The following is a 21,628-nucleotide window of genomic DNA, read 5'->3' as shown; positions in this document are numbered from 1 at the left end:
CCCATGGCCTAGGATGAAACCCAGCTTTCTGACACTAGGCACTACATAGCAACCCAAAATCCTTTGGTAATCTTCAAATTTCATGATGCCTTGCACACAGTCAAGGCACCCAGTGCCAGAGGTAGCAAAACAATCCCAAAATATCTTTGAACCTCCACCATATTTGACTATGAGTACTGTGTTCTAATCTTTGTATGCCTCATTCCATTTTCGGTAAACAGTAGAATTATGTGCTTTACCAAACAGCTCTATCTAGATCTCATCTGTACACAAGACACTTTCCCAAAATGATTTTGGCTTACTCAGGTACATTTTGGCAAACTGCAGTCTAACTTTTTTATGCCTCTGTGTCAGAAGTAGGGTCCTCCTGGGTCTCCTGCCATAGCATTTCATTTCATTCAAATGCAGATGGATAGTTCGTGCTGACACTGATCCACCTTAAGCAGGCAGGACAGCTTTAATTTCTTCAAATTTTGATTGTTGCTGCTTATCCACCATCCAGATTATCCTGCATTGCAACCTTTCATCAATTTTTCTCTGTCGTCCACATCCAGGGAGATTGGCTACAGAGCCATGGGTTGTAAGTTTTTTTATTATGTTGCAAACAGTGGACGAAGGAACATTAAGATCTCTAGAAATAGACTTGTAACCTTGAAATTGTTGATATTTTTCAACAATTTTGGTTCACAAGTCCTCAGACAGTCTATTCTCCTGTTTCTGTTCTCCATGCTTAGCGTGGCACACACAGACAAACAATCCAAAGACTGGGTCAACTTATCCCCTTTTTATCTGGTTTCAGGTTTGATTTTCATATTGCCCACACCTGTTTCTTGCCACAGGGGAGTTTGAACAAGCATCACATGCTTGACACAAAGTTGCTTACCCACAATTTTGGAAAGGTGACGACTAGAGTTGAGCGAAACGGGTCGAAAAATTTCAAAAGTCGCCGACTTTTGGCAAAGTCGGGTTTCATGAAACGAAACCCGACCCTAGGATGAGGTCGGCCACGAGGTCAGCGACTTACGCGCCAAAGTCGCGTTTCAAAAGTTTGTTTTGCGCTCTTTTTCAGCCAATCAGGATCCACGGACACAGAGGGCAACGTGATGACATAGGCACGGGTCTCCACCATCTTTCAGAAGGGCATGCAAGTGATTGGCTTGCTTTGGGGGGCGTCACAGGGGGTATAAAAGGGCGTGCACGCCGACCGCCATGTTACTCATGCTGATCTCAGAATAGGGAGAGCTGCTGCTGCTGATGATTTTGTAGGGAGAGCGTTAGGCAGGGAAGAAGACACCAAAAACTGCTTCTGCTGCTAGCGATTTTGCCTGTACAACACACCAGTCACTGTGTGTGCAGTGCAAGGGGAGGCTATATAGTGGTGTATCAGTGGTGTTGGTTGTTGGGCTGCCTTCTAAGGCTTCCTGACATTCCTGCATTGCTGTTTACCCACTGCTCCGCAAACTGCTTTTTTAAAAGCAATCCCAATTTTTTGTCCTGCTGAGGTACTGAGCGTGCATTTTTTCACACCATACAGCGGTGTACGCTCCTCACACAGTACCGTGTAACGGCTGTTATCACAGCCACAGTGAAGCTATCAGTGTGTCACTCTGTGAGAATAAAACGAGGACATGTTCCGTTCTTACAGACCTGCACTCTAGGGAGATTCCTATTCTGCCCAATTCTACATACACCTTGTAGTTTGTGATACACTAGCCAATTTCTGCCTGTGACATAGCGCTGTGATATTCATTGGGCCTCACACAATCCAAAAGTGTCCAGTGTCCACAAGTGTGTGCAGAAATTCAAAATCTCCCTTATCCTCTAGTCACTTTGGTCACAGCTGTGCCATCGAGCCTGTCACATAGCGCTCAGATATTCATTGGGCCTCACACAATCCAAAAGTGTCCAGTGTCCACAAGTGTCTGCTGAAATTCAAAATCTCACTTATCCTCTAGTCACTTTGGTCACAGCTGTGCCATCGAGCCTGTCATATAGCGCTCAGATATTCATTGGACCTCACACAATCCAAAAGTGTCCAGTGTCCACAAGTGTGTGCAGAAATTCAAAATCTCCCTTATCCTCTAGTCACTTTGGTCACAGCTGTGCCATCGAGCCTGTCACATAGCGCTCAGATATTCATTGGGCCTCACACAATCCAAAAGTGTCCAGTGTCCACAAGTGTGTGCAGAAATTCAAAATCTCCCTTATCCTCTAGTCACTTTGGTCACAGCTGTGCCATCGAGCCTGTCACATAGCGCTCAGATATTCATTGGGCCTCACACAATCCAAAAGTGTCCAGTGTCCACAAGTGTGTGCAGAAATTCAAAATCTCCCAAATCCTCTAGTCACTTTGGTCACAGCTGTGCCATCGAGCCTGTCACATAGCGCTCAGATATTCATTGGGCCTCACACAATCCAAAAGTGTCCAGTGTCCACAAGTGTGTGCAGAAATTCAAAATCTCCCTTATCCTCTAGTCACTTTGGTCACAGCTGTGCCATCGAGCCTGTCACATAGCGCTCAGATATTCATTGGGCCTCACACAATCCAAAAGTGTCCAGTGTCCACAAGTGTCTGCAGAAATTCAAAATCTTCCTTATCCTCTAGTCACTTTGGTCACAGCTGTGCCATCGAGCCTGTGACAGAGCGCTCAGATATCAGTGGGCCTCACACAATCCAAAAGTGTCCAGTGTCCACAAGTGTGTGCAGAAATTCAAAATCTCCCTTATCCTCTAGTCACTTTGGTCACAGCTGTGCCATCGAGCCTGTCACATAGCGCTCAGATATACATTGGGCCTCACACAATCCAAAAGTGTCCAGTGTCCACAAGTGTCTGCTGAAATTCAAAATCTCACTTATCCTCTAGTCACTTTGGTCACAGCTGTGCCATCGAGCCTGTCACATAGCACTCAGATATTCATTGGGCCTCACACAATCCAAAAGTGTCTAGTGTCCACAAGTGTCTGCTGAAATTCAAAATCTCCCTTATCCTCTAGTCACTTTGGTCACAGCTGTGCCATCGAGCCTGTCACATAGCGCTCAGATATTCATTGGGCCTCACACAATCCAAAAGTGTCCAGTGTCCACAAGTGTGTGCAGAAATTCAAAATCTCCCTTATCCTCTAGTCACTTTGGTCACAGCTGTGCCATCGAGCCTGTCACATAGCGCTCAGATATTCATTGGGCCTCACACAATCCAAAAGTGTCCAGTGTCCACAAGTGTGTGCAGAAATTCAAAATCTCCCTTACCCTCTAGTCACTTTGGTCACAGCTGTGCCATCGAGCCTGTCACATAGCGCTCAGATATTCATTGGGCCTCACACAATCCAAAAGTGTCCAGTGTCCACAAGTGTGTGCAGAAATTCAAAATCTCCCTTATCCTCTAGTCACTTTGGTCACAGCTGTGCCATCGAGCCTGTCACATAGCGCTCAGATATTCATTGGGCCTCACACAATCCAAAAGTGTCCAGTGTCCACAAGTGTGTGCAGAAATTCAAAATCTCCCTTATCCTCTAGTCACTTTGGTCACAGCTGTGCCATCGAGCCTGTCACATAGCGCTCAGATATTCATTGGGCCTCACACAATCCAAAAGTGTCCAGTGTCCACAAGTGTGTGCAGAAATTCAAAATCTCCCTTATCCTCTAGTCACTTTGGTCACAGCTGTGCCATCGAGCCTGTCACATAGCGCTCAGATATCAGTGGGCCTCACACAGTCCAAAAGTGTCCAGTGTCCACAAGTGTCTGCAGAAATTCAAAATCTCCCTTATCCTCTAGTCACTTTTGTCACAGCTGTGCCATCGAGCCTGTCACATAGCGCTCAGATATTCACTGGGCCTCACACAATCCAAAAGTGTCCAGTGTCCACAAGTGTGTGCAGAAATTCAAAATCTCCCTTATCCTCTAGTCACTTTGGTCACAGCTGTGCCATCGAGCCTGTCACATAGCGCTCAGATATTCATTGGGCCTCACACAATCCAAAAGTGTCCAGTGTCCACAAGTGTGTGCAGAAATTCAAAATCTCCCTTATCCTCTAGTCACTTTGGTCACAGCTGTGCCATCGAGCCTGTCACATAGCGCTCAGATATTCATTGGGCCTCACACAATCCAAAAGTGTCCAGTGTCCACAAGTGTCTTCTGAAATTCAAAATCTCCCTTATCCTCTAGTCACTTTGGTCACAGCTGTGCCATCGAGCCTGTCACATAGCGCTCAGATATTCACTGGGCCTCACACAATCCAAAAGTGTCCAGTGTCCACAAGTGTCTGCAGAAATTCAAAATCTCCCTTATCCTCTCGTCACTTTTGTCACAGCTGTGCCATCGAGCCTGTCACATAGCGCTCAGATATTCATTGGGCCTCACACAATCCAAAAGTGTCTAGTGTCCACAAGTTTGTGCAGAAATTCAAAATCTCCCTTATCCTCTAGTCACTTTGGTCACAGCTGTGCCATCGAGCCTGTCACATAGCGCTCAGATATTCATTGGGCCTCACACAATCCAAAAGTGTCCAGTGTCCACAAGTGTCTGCAGAAATTCAAAATCTCCCCTGTCCTATAGACACCTTGTACCTTGTTTTACATTACTATATAGTTTGTTGGATTTTGTCTACATTTCTACCAAAAATGAGGAAGGCTGGTGGAAGAGGCCGTGGAATTGGGTGGGGGTTGGCAGCTGGTAATGATGGTGTTCGTGGTGGATCTGATGGTAGTGGCAAGAGCAAAATAGGACCGAATGCAGGAGGTGTTGAGCCTGTGTCATTGTCTGGCTACATAAGGCCTCGAAGGCTTAGTTTTCTAGGAGTTGGCAAACCGCTTTTAAAGCCAGAGCATCAGGAAAAAGTTTTGTCTTACATTGCTGACTCAGCCTCCAGCTCTATCGCCTCCTCTTCTGAAGTTGTAAAAAGTAAAAGCACTGAGTCGTCATTGGAGGCTCATGTTCATGAACCACACCTTTCCTTGTGTCCTTCACCCCAACCAAGATTGAAGGATGACGCAGGCCATACTACTGATTACTCCATGGAGCTGTTTTCACATACCATGCCTGGATTATCAAGTGAAATGGTGAATTACCCAGGCCAAGATGAATCTGACATGGAGTGCACTGATGCACAGCCGCTGATGGATGATTCTGCTGGTACATTCACTCAGAGCACTACATTGTCCTCGCAGTGTACAGAGCCAGATTCTGACCCTGATGAGACTCAGGTGCCCCTTCCCGCACACTATACCACCATACACGGTGACACAGAGGAAGGTGCACATGACATAGAAGAGGAGGTGATGGATGACCCAGTTGTTGACCCAGATTGGCATCCATTGGGGGAAGAGGGTGCTGCTTCCAATAGCTCAGATGAGGAGCATCCACAGCAGACATCGACATCGCAACAGCTGTTATCTGGCAGGCCCGGAGAACTCCAAAGACAGGTTCCAAACATCAAAAGAGTTGCTGGACAGCTTGTCCAGAGGGTCAAAAGATCACAGTGTGCTAGGCCGCAAAATGTCTGCCAAAGTAGGAAGAGTGCAGTGTGGCACTTTTTTGAACAAAATCCTCATGATCAGGCCAAGGTTATCTGTAAGAAGTGCGCAAAGACCTTTAGCCGAGGGAAAAATCTGAAAAATTTGAATACCAGTTGCATGTTTAGACATTTAACCAGCATGCACTTGCAAGCGTGGACACAACACCAAACCTCAAGTGCCACATGTGCAACTGATCACAACGAAGGTAGTCAGCAACGCTACATTGTTTCCCCCACTGTAAGCCCACCGGTTAGCACAGCAGCAAATGTTGAGGTGTCGTTGCAAGGCCACAGCAGTCAGGGAATCCCACTGTTATATCAACGAAAGACTGATTCTAGGCCATCAGAAAGAACACCAACTCCATCACCATCATCAACCCTCTCTCAGTCCGCCCTGTCCACCGCTACTTCCACCATATGCAGCTCTCATGTCCAGCTCACTCTCCCAGACACTATGAGAAGGTCAAGAAAGTACTCAGTCTCTCATCCGCGTACACTGGGTTTGAACGCCCACATTGCCAAACTAATCTCGTTTGAGATGATGCCCTTTCGGTTGGTGGAAAGCACAGCTTTCCGCGAACTCATGGCCTATGCAGTACCACGCTATGACCTACCCAGTCGCCACTTCTTCTCTCGCAAAGCCATCCCAGCCCTCCACCATCATGTGAAAGACCGCATTGTCCATGCACTCAAGCAGTCAGTGAGCGGAAAGGTGCACCTCACAACTGATGCATGGTCCAGTCGGCATGGCCAGGGCCGTTACGTGTCCATCACTGCGCACTGGGTTAATGTGGTGGATGCAGGGTCCACAGGGGACAGCGGTGGTGGGACAGTGCTGCCTAGCCCGCGGTATAGGAAACAGTTGGCTGTAGGCGTTCGACCCTCCTCCTCCTCCTCCAGAAGCGAAAGCTCGTCCACAGAGCGCAGTCGTACGAGCACTCCATCTGCAGCTGCCACTGTTGCACACGAGGTGTCCCCCTATCGAGCAGCTAATGGAAAGCGTCAGCAGGCAGTGTTGCAGATGATGTGTTTGGGCGACAGACACACCGCCGAGGTGCTGGCCGAGTACTTTCAGCGACAAACTGAGTCATGGCTGGGCAGTGTACATCTTGAGGCAGGCAAGGTAGTTAGTGATAACGGGCGTAATTTTGTGGCAGCCATAGCCCTTTCAAAACTCAGCCACATACCTTGCTTGGCTCACACCTTGAACCTGGTGGTGCAGTGCTTCCTCAAAAATTATCCGGAGTTAACAGCCCTGCTCCAGAAGGTGCGAAGACTGTGCGCGCACATCCGCCGGTCGCCTGTACACTCCGTTCGTATGCAGAAGCTGCAGCGATTGCTCCACCTTCCCAACCACCGCCTCATTATCGACATTGCAACAAGGTGGAACTCCACCCTGCACATGGTGGAGCGGCTGTGCGAGCAGAGGCAGGCCATAATGCATTTGTGGGAGGATACACGGCCAGGCACTTTGAGAGCAGACATGGAGTTGACCGGTGTGCAGTGGTCGAAGCTGAAAGACCTCTGTAAAGTCCTTCAGTGTTTTGAGGAATGCACACGGCTGGTAAGTGCAGACGACGCCATCCTAAGCATGAGCATCCCACTTATGCGTCTGCTCATGCAAACTTTGACGCACCTTAAGGAGCAGGCTTCTGCAGCCAATGTTGATGAGGAGGAAGAGGAGGAGGGAATCCTTGATGACATTCAGCCATTGTCTGCTCAGGGACCTCTCCTGGACGAGGTGGAGGAAGAAGAGGAGGAGGATGATGGGGATGATTACTTAGGGGAGGAGGATGCATCTCGTGGGGCAAGTGAAAATGTTGGCGTGGCAAGGTCTGGTACAGGGTTTGTGCGTGACTGGAGGGATGTGGATTTGCCAGAAAGTGCTCCTCCAACCAGCACTCGCAGTGCATCATTGACACCGGGAACATTGGCCCACATGTCAGATTATGCCTTGCAGATCCTAAAAAGGGACCCCCGCATTGCCAAAATGATGAACGATGATGACTACTGGTTGGCCAGCATCCTGGATCCACGCTATAAAGGCAAATTACAAAACATAATGCCACAGGAGAACCTTGACCTAATATTGGCTAATAAACAAGCAACTCTGGTAAATCGGTTGCTTGAGGCATTCCCTGCACACAGCAGCGGTGATGGTTCTCACACGAGCCGTACGGGCCGGGGGGCAGCTTGGCAGAGGTGTTCGTGGTGCACACAGCAGAAGTGGCGTTGGAGACAGGGGTTTCATGACAATGTTGTGGACTGATTTTTCAAGTACCGCTCACACAACTGGTAATACTGCATCGATGGAAAGTGACAGGAGACAGCAGTTGTCAACTATGGTTACAAACTACTTTTCCTCCCATATCGATGTTCTCCCACACAGGTCATTCCCCTTTGACTATTGGGCCGCTAAACTGGACACCTGGCCTGAATTGGCACAATATGCCTTACAGGAGCTCGCTTGCCCAGCTGCAAGTGTGCTATCGGAAAGAGTCTTCAGTGCAGCTGGATCAATCCTGACAGAAAAAAGGACCCGTCTGTCAACCCAAAATGTGGATGATCTAACCTTCATTAAAATGAACCACGCATGGGTTTCCAAGGATTTTGTCCCACCTTCCCCTGATGACACATAGGGTGACAGAAAAATGGCTTGCTTTGGTCCACCTCTTCCTGGGACTTGACCTATTTCACCTTTTGCATCAGCTGAATGTCCAACATCAACATATGCCACTTTCTAAAACTCCCTAACTGTGCTGCCTCCCCCCCCCCATGGCCGGGGTCACCACCTAGCGCACGACACCGTGCGAGTGCCGTTGCCCTGGACAGGTGGGTAGGCCGACTCTTGGGAGCGGGCACTGGCACAGGGTCCTTCATAGTGCAATCAAGTGTCTCTGACGGTGGTGGTGCACACCCGCCGTCAGACACACCGCCGTACTATGAGAGGCCCAGTGCCAGTACCGACGCCCACGAGTGGGCCCCCCTTGCTTGGTCAGGGCCCCAGCATTTGCAATCTTTACCTCTCCCTGCTCCTCCTCTGTGTAGTCTGGGCCGTCAAATCCATACTGTGCCTGACACCGTCTGAGCCTGCCTCCTGATGTATAGACATATATTTTGAATGTGTACGCTATCCATACATGTTATCTGGGGATACGGTACCCTTTCTAACCTTTGTGCAATCACGTGCAATCCATACTGGGCCTAACACCGTCTGAGCCTGCCTCCTGATGTATAGACATATATTTTGAATGTGTACGCTATCCATACATGTTATCTGGGGATACGGTACCCTTTCTAACCTTTGTGCAATCACGTGCAATCCATACTGGGCCTAACACTGTCTGAGCCTGCCTCCTGATGTATAGACATATATTTTGAATGTGTACGCTATCCATACATGTTATCCGGGGAAACGGTACCCTTTCTAACCTTTGTGCAATCACGTGCAATCCATACTGGGCCTAACACCGTCTGAGCCTGCCTCCTGATGTATAGACATATATTTTGAATGTGTACGCTATCCATACATGTTATCCGGGGAAACGGTACCCTTTCTAACCTTTGTGCAATCACGTGCAATCCATACTGGGCCTAACACCGTCTGAGCCTGCCTCCTGATGTATAGACATATATTTTGAATGTGTACGCTATCCATACATGTTATCTGGGGATACGGTACCCTTTCTAACCTTTGTGCAATCACGTGCAATCCATACTGGGCCTAACACCGTCTGAGCCTGCCTCCTGATGTATAGACATATATTTTGAATGTGTACGCTATCCATACATGTTATCTGGGGATACGGTACCCTTTCTAACCTTTGTGCAATCACGTGCAATCCATACTGGGCCTAACACCGTCTGAGCCTGCCTCCTGATGTATAGACATATATTTTGAATGTGTACGCTATCCATACATGTTATCCGGGGAAACGGCACCCTTTCTAACCTTTGTGCAATCACGTGCAATCCATACTGGGGCTAACACCGTCTGAGCCTGCCTCCTGATGTACAGACATATATTTTGAATGTGTACGCTATCCATACATGTTATCCGGGGAAACGGTACCCTTTCTAACCTTTGTGCAATCACGTGCAATCCATACTGGGCCTAACACCGTCTGAGCCTGCCTCCTGATGTATAGACATATATTTTGAATGTGTACGCTATCCATACATGTTATCCGGGGAAACGGTACCCTTTCTAACCTTTGTGCAATCACGTGCAATCCATACTGGGCGTGAGAACGGCTGGCGAGCTGTTAAGCAAGCTACAGCACTTGTGGTTTGCACACGTAAGTTTTTCATTTTTTCAGGAATGACGGTTAGGCCTAATTCCGGAACTGCGGTTGACCTGCACTTACTGGGAAATCATTGTTCGCGGGTAATAATTGTAATCAGTGATCCCCATCACTAACGTTGTTCAGCGGGTTATCTGCACCTGTAAGCGACAAACGCTGGCCTTTTCAGTGTAGCGCACATGCAGCCACGGACATGTAAGGGCATGACACACCAGTTATTGGCCAATCTCATGTGCCAGAGCCTCACGTGTCCCTCTAGTAAGCCGGACTCGGACCGCGGGGCATGACGGAGTCTCGTTCGTTAACGGAATTAAGCTTGCAATGTGTTCATCTGTTCTGTAGCTGGCATGGTTGAGGTTTCCCAGGTGGAGTCGAATTTAACCGTAGGCTCCACTCCTGGTGGTGCCCTTCTGAACATTCCTTTAAGGTTCAGCTTTGCAACCATACTGCCCACGTAAAACAAACACTTTGCCTTCATGAACGCTGTTTGGAGGGTCATGACTCGTGGGAATAACGCCGCCCAATCAGTTAACCTGCTAGAGAGATCCTTCGTTGCTCCCAAGCATGACATCACACTCCCTAGGAAGAAGGTAATGCCACTGTGGCGACCGTACTCCTGGGGGCGACACAAGTGCACTGATGCCCAGCCACTGCTCGATGAATCTGCTGGTACATTGACCCAGACCACTACATTCCCCTCGCACGCTACACGACCTGAATCTGACCCTGATGAAACTCAGGTTACCCTTCCCATATACAGTTCCATCTTACACGGTGACAAAGAGGAAGCTGCAGATGAAAGTGCAGGTTCGGCCCACCTGCCATCAGACACACCACCGTACTATCAGGGGCCCTGTGCCAGTGCCGTCGCCAACGAGTGGGCCCCCCCTGCTTGCTCAGGATCACAGCACTTGCAAAGTTGAAATACTGTGCAGTGAGATGGAAGATGGGGACGACGAGGAGTCCAGACAAGTACAGGGATTCCCTAGCGAGGAGACTTATTTGATTGTTTTCAATGTTGGGACAGCAATTTTTGGGGAGCACTATACTCTGGAGAATGATAGATGGGGCCACCATACACTGGAACATTCCAAAGGTGGACATCAGACACTGGAGCAGCATTTACAGGGCCCATTATACACTAGAGCATTAGAAATGGGGCCCATTATGTTTGGAGCATTATTTGGGCCCATAAGACAGTGGAGCTTCATCCATGGGGACCAACATATATTGTAGCATTATGTGGAGCTCATCATATACTGTTTCAAACATTATATGGGACCAATGATTCTGTATGGAGAAATAGATGGGCCTCGTCATGAGATGCAAAAAGTGAAGTATTTTTCATTGTACTATACCGCTATTTCTCTGCCGTATCGGAGCATGATGAGTTGTGGTATGTGTTAAAGGGGTGCTCTTTCGCCCAGGGCACATGAAAACCTGCAGCCAGCCCTCCCCCCCACAACTTTAGCCAAATAACCCCCATTTTTCAGTGCGTAACTTGTATTATGAAGTTAATTAAGGTTGACAAGCTTAAGTAAGAAGAATTGATGCTTTTGGCATTCAAATGGGCACTGTAGGTGTGTTTCCTGTCCTCCTCTCACTGCCGACTTTTATTCCCCATTGACTTACATTGGGTTTCGTGTTTCGGGACGACCCCGACTTTTCCCTATAATCGGACGATCTTGCTCGACCCGACTTTTGGAAAAGTCGGGTTTCACGAAACGAAACTCGACCCTAAAAAACCAAAAGTCGCTCAACTCTAGTGACGACAATTTTGTCCAACCCATTCTTGGGGTTTTGTGTGAAATTATGTCCAATTTGCCTTTTTGACTCTGCTTTTTTGTGTTGTTCCAATACACGAAAGGAAATAAATATGTGTAGAACAAAACATGTGTCATTGCAATCATTTTCTGGGAGAAATACTTCATTTTCTGGAACAATTTCAAGGGTGCCAACACTTTTGGCCATGACCGTATATTCATTGTGGCTTGGAATTGCATTATGTTTGTCCTCTGTGTGTAATCAAGTTGGTTATACCTGCACCTATTACTAGGTCCCTGATGGAAGATAGGGTTTACTAAGGTCTATTACAGCAAGTCAACAGTGAGCAGGGGGTGCCATTTGCGCAATATAGGTGCCAAACACTGAGGCTAGTCTACACTAGGAGCACCCTACCTTACCATTCTACCATCTCATAGACATTTATGTGACCTAGTGTAGCACCATAGGTTTTTGCTGCCTCACCAAGCGTTGGTGGTCCCTTAGAGTGTTTTGGTGTATTTTAAGTAAAGGTATTTGCACTTTTAAAGCATAGCTAATATTTTTATTATTGTTAATCTGTATATAATTTTTCTGTGAATCTAAAAAGTAACTTAAGCTGACCTTATCAGTAAGACAGCTAAGTCATCCAATAGTATTCATGATTACTGCTGAAGTGAAAGAATGATATGCTGCTGTCAGTGCCTTCTTTGCCAGAGTAATCTTCCGTAGGACTATAAGATTATGATGTAGTCGAACATCGCTATTCCTACAAAACATGTTGGTGGTTAGTTAGTTTGATCTTATACCCATATTACACTGTCGGTGGAATCTGCAGCCATTTATCTTATGGGTATGGGCAGCTTTATCGTAACTCAGTGCATAGTGCCCAAACAATGTACCCCTGAAGAGATAAAGTACCAGTTCAGATGTGAGATCTGTATCTCTCTGTACATTTTACACATACACAAACATAGACTTGCAAAGAGACTTAAAATTCACAGAATATTTCTACTACAGATGCACAGAATTTACTTTTCACGTAACTTCAGACAAGACAAGTCCATCTGAAGAAGTTTGCTCAACTACACATAACGAAAAGTCATTTTCCACTCAATGTAACAACCTTCTCTGCTGCAAATTATGTCCAGTGCTAAGTCAAACATGGCCGTCACATTTACATGGATAAGAGTATCTTTTTGCACTTTTTATCATTTTTGCAGGATGCAGCTAGACCTCTTTATGATGGCTTGGTTTTTTTCTGTGTGATACATATATATAGTGCTGAGCAGCCCGCCTGCTAATACTATGGGCGTCATTAATAGGCTGTTCAGACACTTTGCACCACACTTATCTGTGTGACTGATGTCCTATGCAAGCCCTATTTGTGTGCATTTTTTCCACTAGGCAGCCAGACCCTCTTGGGTTACTGGCTGTTTTCATCAGTGGTTTGCACCTGTGCTGCACCAGCCTTTATCAATGGAGGTCTGCTGCATCCTGCTAGTGCAGTAGTCAGGGTTTTGGTGAGTCAACCTTCCAAACGTGTTTTTTTTAATTTTTGGGAATTTTTTCCTTATGTGCGCTGTTCAGATTTAGTGTTAGGGACTTGCAAAAAATTGGGGACTCTTGACGTTGGGTTGCGAGCTAATCTGCTTTGGTCAAAATAGTAACTAATACCCCATATCTTTTTATCTTTTTGCACTTTTTATCATTTTTGCAGGATGCAGCTAGACCTCTTTATGTTGGCTTGGTTTTTTTCTGTGTGATGCATATATAGAGTGCTCATCAGCCCTCCTGCTAATACTATGGGCATCATTAGTAGGCTGTTCAGACACTTTGCACCACACTTATCTGTGTGACAGAATACTTCTACTACAGATGCACAGAATTTACTTTTCACCTAACTTCAGACAAGTCCACCTGAAGAACTTTGCTCAACTACACATAACGAAAAGTAATTTTCCACTCAATGTAACAACCTTCTCTGCTGCAAATTATGCCCAGTGCTAAGTCAAACATGGCCGTCACATTTACATGGATAAGAGAATCTATTTTAAATAGAAGGAATTTCATAAGCCCATCCTCCATTAGGCTTTGTTCTTGCTCCCAGGCTTCTTTTGCAATAGCAGTTGACCACAATGAAGCAGTGTTACATCTAAGATTAGTCATTTTACAGAGCTCCACAGGTTGTTTGTAATAGAGACGGATCTATTTCACTGCACTTATCAAATTCCCTTCAAAGAAAACCTCCCAGAGCTGACAAACTTACATTCTTAATTAAATCCACAAGAAAACAGCCTCTCTTTCAATTCCCTACAGAAACCCCCTAGCTCTTAATACCATCTAGCAAATGTGAATGATAATTCATCTGCTCAACCATAAGAGCATTTGTTCTAAAGGAAATACTATGTACCTGGAGCTATAAATTAGAGATTAGGTATGTGAATTAAAAAGCTATTCATTGTTAGATTATGGATGGAAAAAGGCAGGAAATATATGGGACGTAAAGTAATAAATTTACTGAATTAGCTAAAAGAAGATTAAAATTGAAAATTCCACTTTACCTGACAATGAAGTCAAATTCTGACCCAGCTAACATAAGTACTCCCAGTAAGGTAGACACGGCTCCGTCAAGTACCGGAGCAAACATGTGTTCTAAAGCCAGCACTGCCCTACGGTTGTTGTCTCCAATAGCTGTGAGAAAAGCCTATGTATGAAGATAAAATTCCATTAGTCTGCAGTGTAGGTTGAAAAAGAAACCTGACATGTTGTACATACGGCCAGCTTGGAATAGGCAGGAAGAGTTGATCAGATATGTAGTTTAGTTGGAAAAAATCAATAAAATTTGAATTATATTCATTAACATTGAGTGAAATAAGTATTGCACACGTTACCAATTTTTTAAGCTCTTATATTTCTAAGGCTGGTTTCACATTAGCGCTTTTGTGCGCAGCGCATCGTGCGCACCCGTGCGCATGCGCACTGCGCACCTATACTTAACATGACGTGCGCATGGTCTTGCGCATACTTGCGTTTTCGTGCGCATGCGTTTTTTTGTCTTTTGCGCCAGGCGCGCCAGACGCAACATGTTGCATTTTTGGTTCCGCCCTGTCTCGTCAAAAAAACGCATGCGCACGCTTGCGCACGGAATGCGCAAAAACACCACATTGGAGCCTATGGGAACGCATGCGTGCGCATGGTCTTGCGCACGCTTGCGTTTTTTTGCGCATGCGTTTTTGAGTTAAACAAGTCTAGAATGTTCTCTAGACAATGGAAAAAACGTCACACTTAAAAACGCATGCGCATAAAAAACGCCAACGCATGCAAAAAACGCATGTAAAACGCAAACAACGCTGCGTTTTTTTTACACATCAGCGTGCGCATGACGTTAAAAAAACGCGCGTTTGTTTTGCGTTTTTCTTTGCGTTTTTTATGCGCCCGATGCGCTGCGCAAAAAAACGCTAATGTGAAACTAGCCTAAAGGTGCTATTGACATGAAATTCTCACCAGATGTCGGTAACAACCCATCCAATCCACACAGGCAAAAAAATCAAACCATAGCTATCTATAAATTAAGTTATGTGTAATAATGAGAAATGACACAGGGAAAAAGTATTGAAAGCAGAAGCAAGAGAGAAGCAAAAAGCCATGGAACGTCACAACACCAGCTGAAATCTATCAGTAAATGGAAAGCAATCCAGTCACTTAGTGGAAAATAATATCAGCTGGTAACTGATGGCCTACAAAAAGGTGTCTCATTACCAAGGTGCCACACAAGAAACATCTCATGATGGGTAAAAGTAGTGAGCTGCCTCAATATCTTTGCAACCTTATTGTTGAAAAATATATCGATAGTATTGGTTACAGAAGAATTTCTAAACTATTGAAGGTTCCAGTGAACACTGTTGGGGCGATAATCCGGAAGGTCCGGAAGTGGAAAAAGAACATCATTTCACCTTAAGGCTAAGTGCACACGTACCGGAACTCTCGCGGAAATTACCGCGAGAATTCCGGAATTCCATTCCGCGGGAAAATCGCATTTTAAATTCCCGCGGAAAAACTAGCATTTTGCAAGCGTATTTAGCTTGCAGAATACTAGCGTTCTCCAAGCGATCTGTAGCATCGCTTGGAGAACTGATTGACAGGTTGGTCACACTCGTCAATCATAGTGTTTGACAAGTGTGACCAACTTTTTACTACTGAGGCCGCCTATGCGGCATCAGTAGTTAAAGATAAAATGTAAAAAAAAATAAAAAATGGTGTTATTCTCACCCTCCGACGTCCCGCGCATCCGTTCCCAGTAATCCTTTGCGAAAATGCCCGCGATGACGTCCGTTCTCGCGGGATCGCGACGTCTCGCGGTAATTCGCGATGACGTCGCGCGAATGACCGCGAGACTTCGCGATCCCGCGAGATCGGACACCATCGCGGGCATTTTCGCAAAGGATTACTGGGACCGGGAGCATGGAGAGAGGCGGGAAGACTGCGCGGGACGTCGGAGGGTGAGAATAACAATATTTTTTATTTTAAATTCTATTTTTTACAGGGATATGGTACCCAAAGTCTGGAGGACAGTCTCCTCTCCTCCGGACCGTGGGTACCATCCGCAATTGTTCTGCTTACTTTCCGCATGGTGTGCACAGCCACATGCGGGAAGTAAGCGGAACAATGCATTCCTATGGGTGCGGGATCGCCGCGATTCCGCAAAATAATGAGCATGCTGCGTTTTTTACCGCGAAGCGATTCCGCCGCGGTAAAAACCGCAGCATTAGCACAGCATTGCGGAATCCCATAGGAATGCATGGGATGCTTATTTTTCGCGTTTTCGCAGCAAAATCGCGCGGTTAAAACCGCCGTGGAAACGCGAAAAAAACGCCACGTGTGAACTCAGCCTAAAACAGCCATGACCAGATGCTCCCTGCAAGATTTAGACTGAGGAGTGAAAAGAATTAGCAGAAGAGTTTCCAAGAGCCAAGGACGACTTGGGAACAGCTACAGAATCACCTGGAATCAGCAGGTACAATTGTTTAAAAGAAATAAGTGATGCACGCAACCTCCATGACCTGTATGCACACCACCATGCAAGACTCCTTTACAGAACAAAAAGCATGTTCAAGCACATTTAAAGTTTGCTCAACAACATTTAGGCAAGCCTGTGAAATACTGAGGGGAATATAGTCTGGTCAGATGAGACCAAAATTGAACTCTTTGGATGCCATACTATGCACCAAGTTAAAACACCATACCAACAGTGAAGTTTGGAGGTGGGAACAGCATGTTGTGGGGCTGTTTCTCAGCATATAGCACATGCAATCTTCTTGTGATTGAAAGAAGGATGAAAGAACAAATGTACCAAGACATTTTTTATAAAAGTCTGCTGCCATCTATCTTGATCATGAAAATGAAAAGAGGGTGGACACTTCAGCAGGTCAATGATCCCAAACACACAGAAAAGAAAACTCTCAATTGGTTTCAAAGAAAGAAAATAAAGCTGCTAGAATGTGTCAGCCAATCACCTGACCTGAATCCAATAGAAAATTTACGGAAGGAACTAAAGTTCAGAGTTCATAGGTGCTCACTGAACCTTCAGGATTTAAAGAGTGATTGAGTGTTAGAAAGGGCCAAAATCACATCTGAGCAATGCATGTGACTAGTTTCTCCATACAGGAGGCATCTTAAAGCTGTCATCACCAATAAAGGTTTTTGGACGAAGTATTACTGTATATACTCGTGTATATGCCAAGATTTTCAGCACATTTTTTTTGTGCTGAAAATGCCCCCCTGGGCTTATATGCAAATCATTGTCCAGAAAGCCGGCGGGGGAAGGGGAGCGGCGGTGCAGCGGCAGGAGCCGGTGGCTGCGGTTGTAACTATGCTGCTGCTAAAGAGAAATTAATACAACGGACCGGGGGAGCCATGCATACAACTACAGACCAGGGGAGCCATACATATATAACGACGGGATGGGGGGAGCCACGCATAGCAGGACAGTGATGTGGGAAGCCACGTATACCAGGAGAGGGAAGAGGAGACAATGCATACCTGGCTTATACTCAAGTCAATAAGCTTACCCAGTTTTCCGTGGCAAAATTAGGTGCCTCGGCTTATTACTCGAGTCAGCTAGAGTATATATGGAAAATACATTTCAGTAAGCACATTCTATACCTTTTTCCGGTGTCATTTCTCATTATTTAATATAACTTAATTTCTTGACATCTATGGTTTGATTTGACTGTGTGGATTGGATGGGTTGTTACCGACATCTCATGAGAATGCCATGTCAATAGCACTTTTAGAAATATATTTGCTTAGAAAATTGGTGAAGTGTTCAATACTTATTTCACCCGCTATACAGTGCCTTGCGAAAGTATTGGGCCCCCTTGAACTTTTCAACCTTTTCCCGCATATCATGCTTCAAACATAAAGATACCAAATGTAAATTTTTGGCGATGAATCAACAACAAGTGGGACACAATTGTGAAGTTGAACGAAATTTATTGGTTATTTTAAATTTTTGTGGCAAGTCAAAAACTGAAAATTGGGGCGTGCAATATTATTCGGCCCCTTTACATTCAGTGCAGCAAACTCACTCCAGAAGTTCATTGTGGATCTCTGAATGATCCAATGTTGTCCTAAATAACTAATGATGATAAATATAATCCACCTGTGTGTAATCAAGTCTCCGTATAAATGCACCCTGTTCTGTGATAGTCACAGGGTTCTGTTTGAAGCACAGAGAGCATCATGAAGACCAAGGAACACAACATGCAGGTCCGTGATACAATTGTGGAGAAGTTTAAAGCCGGATTTGGATACAAGATGATTTCCAAAACTTTAAACATCCCAAGGAGCACTGTGCAAGCGATCATATTGAAATGGAAGGAGTATCATACCACTGCAACTCTACAAAGACCCGGCCGTCCCTCTAAACTTTCATCTCAAACAAGGAGAAGACTGATCAGAGATGCAGCCAAGAGGCCCAAGATCACTCTGGATGAACTGCAGAGATCTACAGCTGAGGTGGGACGGTCTGTCCATACAACAACAATCACTCGTACACTGCACAAATCTGGCCTTTATGGAAGAGTGGCAAGAAGAAAGCCATTTCTCAAAGATATCCACAAAAAGTGTTTAAAGTTTGCAACAAGCCACCTGGGAGACACACCAAACATGTGGAAGAAGGTGCTCTGGTCAGATGAAACCAAAATCAAACATTTTGGCAACAATGCCAAACAATATGTTTGGCGTAAAAGCAACACAGCTCATCACCCTGAACACACCATCCCCACTGTCAAACATGGTGGTGGCAGCATCATGGTTTGGGCCTGCTTTTCTTCAGCAGGGACAGGAAAGATGGTTAAAATTGATGGGAAAATGGATGAAGCTAAATACAGGACCATTCTTGAAGAAAACCTGTTGGGAGTCTGCAAAAGACCTGAGACTGGGATGGAGATTTGTCTTCCAACAAGACAATGATCCCAAACATAAAGCAAAATCTACAATGGAATGGTTCACAAATAAACGTATCCAGGTGTTAGAATGGCCAAGTCAAAGTCCAGACCTGAATCCAATCGAGAATCTGGGGAAAGAGCTGAAAACTGCTGTTCACAAACGATCTCCATCAAACCTCACTGAGCACGAGCTGTTTGCTAAGGAAGAATTGGCAAGAATTTCAGTCTCTCGATGTACAAAACTGATAGAGACATACCCCAAGCGACTTGCAGCTGTAATCGCAGCAAAAGGTGGCGCAACAAAGTATTAAGTTAAAGGGGACGAATAATATTGCACGCCCCACTTTTCAGTTTTGAATTTCAACAAAAATTTAAAATAACCAATAAATTTCGTTTAACTTCACAATTGTGTCCCACTTGTTGTTTATTCTTCACCAAAAAATTACATTTGGTATCTTTATGTTTGAAGCATGATATGTGGAAAAAGGTTGAAAAGTTCCAGGGGGCCGAATACTTTCGCAAGGCACTGTATATCCCTCCTTTGTCAATGCTTAGGAGTCTAGTGAGAGGTCCTACTCAGTGATTGACTGCTATCTTTATAACCACTGAACAGGACGGCTCACGGCTCACTGGACTTTCAAGCAAGTTATATGAAATATTTTTCCATAAAATTATACATCAACTGGTTCAGCAAAACTGTTTACACATCATGTTGAACTGTGACAAGTACCCGTTAATAAAAAGAAAAGTCACACAAATTTTGATTAGGGTATGGATTTTCGAATTATGTAGCCATGTGTTATTGCAGCAAGTGAATATGCAGAATGTTTTTCAACTGCTGGTAGGTTGGGTGTACATGAGCACATACAAAGTTGTTGGTTTTACGTCCAGAAAAAAAAAATCTGAATCTTTTATCTGTATTGTCATCTGTATGCAATCTATATGTCATCCGTATGTCCATATTGTACATCTGTATGGCATTTTTTTATTTTTTTTTTTACACAATTTAATAAATAATAAAAGCCAAATACAATTTCTTATCTTTATAATTGTAATGTGCCAGTGAAAAAAATGCTTTACGTATGGCAACTTATATGTAATCCGTGTTAGGCGTGTCTGATCCAGAATATGTAGTAGTGCATGCTGCGATTTTACTTATGCACAGACCATTGATCCGAGTGGAAAAACATTCATGTGAACTTCCCTATAACAGGCATTTCTACTTGTGCTGTCTATATGCTATCAGATATGCATACAGACATTTAATACGTTTGTCTGAAGAAATTCTTAGTTTGTGATCATTTTTTAAAGTATACACTTGGGTTGTTTTAAAGAAAACCACATGTAAAAAAACAAAAACAAATCCATGTTTAAAAAAAAAAAGTTCAGCTAAAAACCTAAAAATTATCACACCCATATACAGTGGGGAAAAAAAAATAATTGATACACTGCCGATTTTGCAAGTTTTCCCACCTACAAACAATGGAGAGGTCTGTAATTTTTATCATAGGCACACTTCAACTGTGAGAGACAGAATCTAAAAATGAAAAATAGAGAATCACATTGTATGATTTTTACTTAATTAATATGCATTTAGTTATGTTAAATAAGTATTTGATACAATAGAAAAACAGAACTTAATATTTTGTACAGAAACCTTTATTTGCAATTACAGAGGTCAGAAGTTTCCTGTAGTTCTTGGCCAAGTTTGCACACACTGCAGCAGGGATTTTGGCCCACTCCTCCATACAGATCTTCTCCAGATCTTTCAGGTTTCAGAGCTGTCGCTGGGCAACATTGAGTATTAGCTCCCTCCAAAGGTTTTCTATTGGGTATAGGTCTGGAGACTGACTAGACCACTCCAGGACCATGAAAAGCTTCTTAGGGAGCCACTCCTTAGTTGCCATGGCTGTTTTCCTGGTCACTGTCATGATGGAAGACTCACCCATGACCCATATTCAATGTTCTTAACTGAGGGAAGGAGGTTGTTAGCCAAAATCTCGTGATACATGTTGCTATCCATCCTCCCTTCTATACAGTCCAGTTGAACGATCCCATTTGCAGATAAGCACCCCCAAAGTATGATGTTTCCCCATGACCTCCCATGCATGGTCTGGATCATCCAGATGGTCATTGGCGAACACCAAACAGGCATGGACACGTGCTGGCGTGAGCAGGGGAACCTTGCATGCCCTGACAGATTTTAATCCATGAAGTCGTAATGTAATATTTGACACTGTGGTCCCAGCTCTCTTCAGGTCATAGACCAGGTCCTCATGAGTAGTTCTGGGCTTATTCCTGATCTTTCTCAGAATTATCCTTACCCCACGAGGCGAGGTCCTGCATGGAGCCCCAGACCGAGGAAGCTTGACAGTCATCTTGTGCTTCTTCCATTTTCTAATAATTGTGCCAACAGTTGCTGCTTTCTCACCAAGCTGCTTGCCTATTGTCCTGTAGCCCATCCCAGCCTTGTGCAGGTCTACAAATTTGTCCCTAGTATCCTTAGACAGCTCTTTGGTCTTGGCCATGGTGGAGGGTTGGAGTGTGATTGATTGAGTGTGTGGACAGGTGTTTTTTTTATACAGGTAATGAGTTCAAACA

At 44.9% G+C, this 21,628-nt stretch overlaps 1 protein-coding gene across 3 annotated transcripts in view; it reads right to left on the bottom strand.

The window, feature by feature from the left end:
• PTCH1 (patched 1) overlaps nucleotides 1-21,628 on the bottom strand; it is a 213,867-nt gene that overhangs the window by 27,646 nt on the left and 164,593 nt on the right. For all 3 annotated transcript variants that reach the window (XM_073545959.1, XM_073545958.1, XM_073545960.1), the window contains exon 20: nucleotides 14,141-14,283. In XM_073545959.1, coding sequence (XP_073402060.1) covers nucleotides 14,141-14,283 — 143 coding nt within the window. The remainder of the gene's footprint in view (nucleotides 1-14,140; nucleotides 14,284-21,628) is intronic.

This window comes from Dendrobates tinctorius, unplaced genomic scaffold, assembly GCF_039654945.1.
Source record: "Dendrobates tinctorius isolate UK_male_01 unplaced genomic scaffold, ASM3965494v1 ptg000144l, whole genome shotgun sequence".
NCBI lineage: Eukaryota > Metazoa > Chordata > Amphibia > Anura > Dendrobatidae > Dendrobates > Dendrobates tinctorius.
This window is presented reverse-complemented; position numbering and strand designations above follow the sequence as displayed.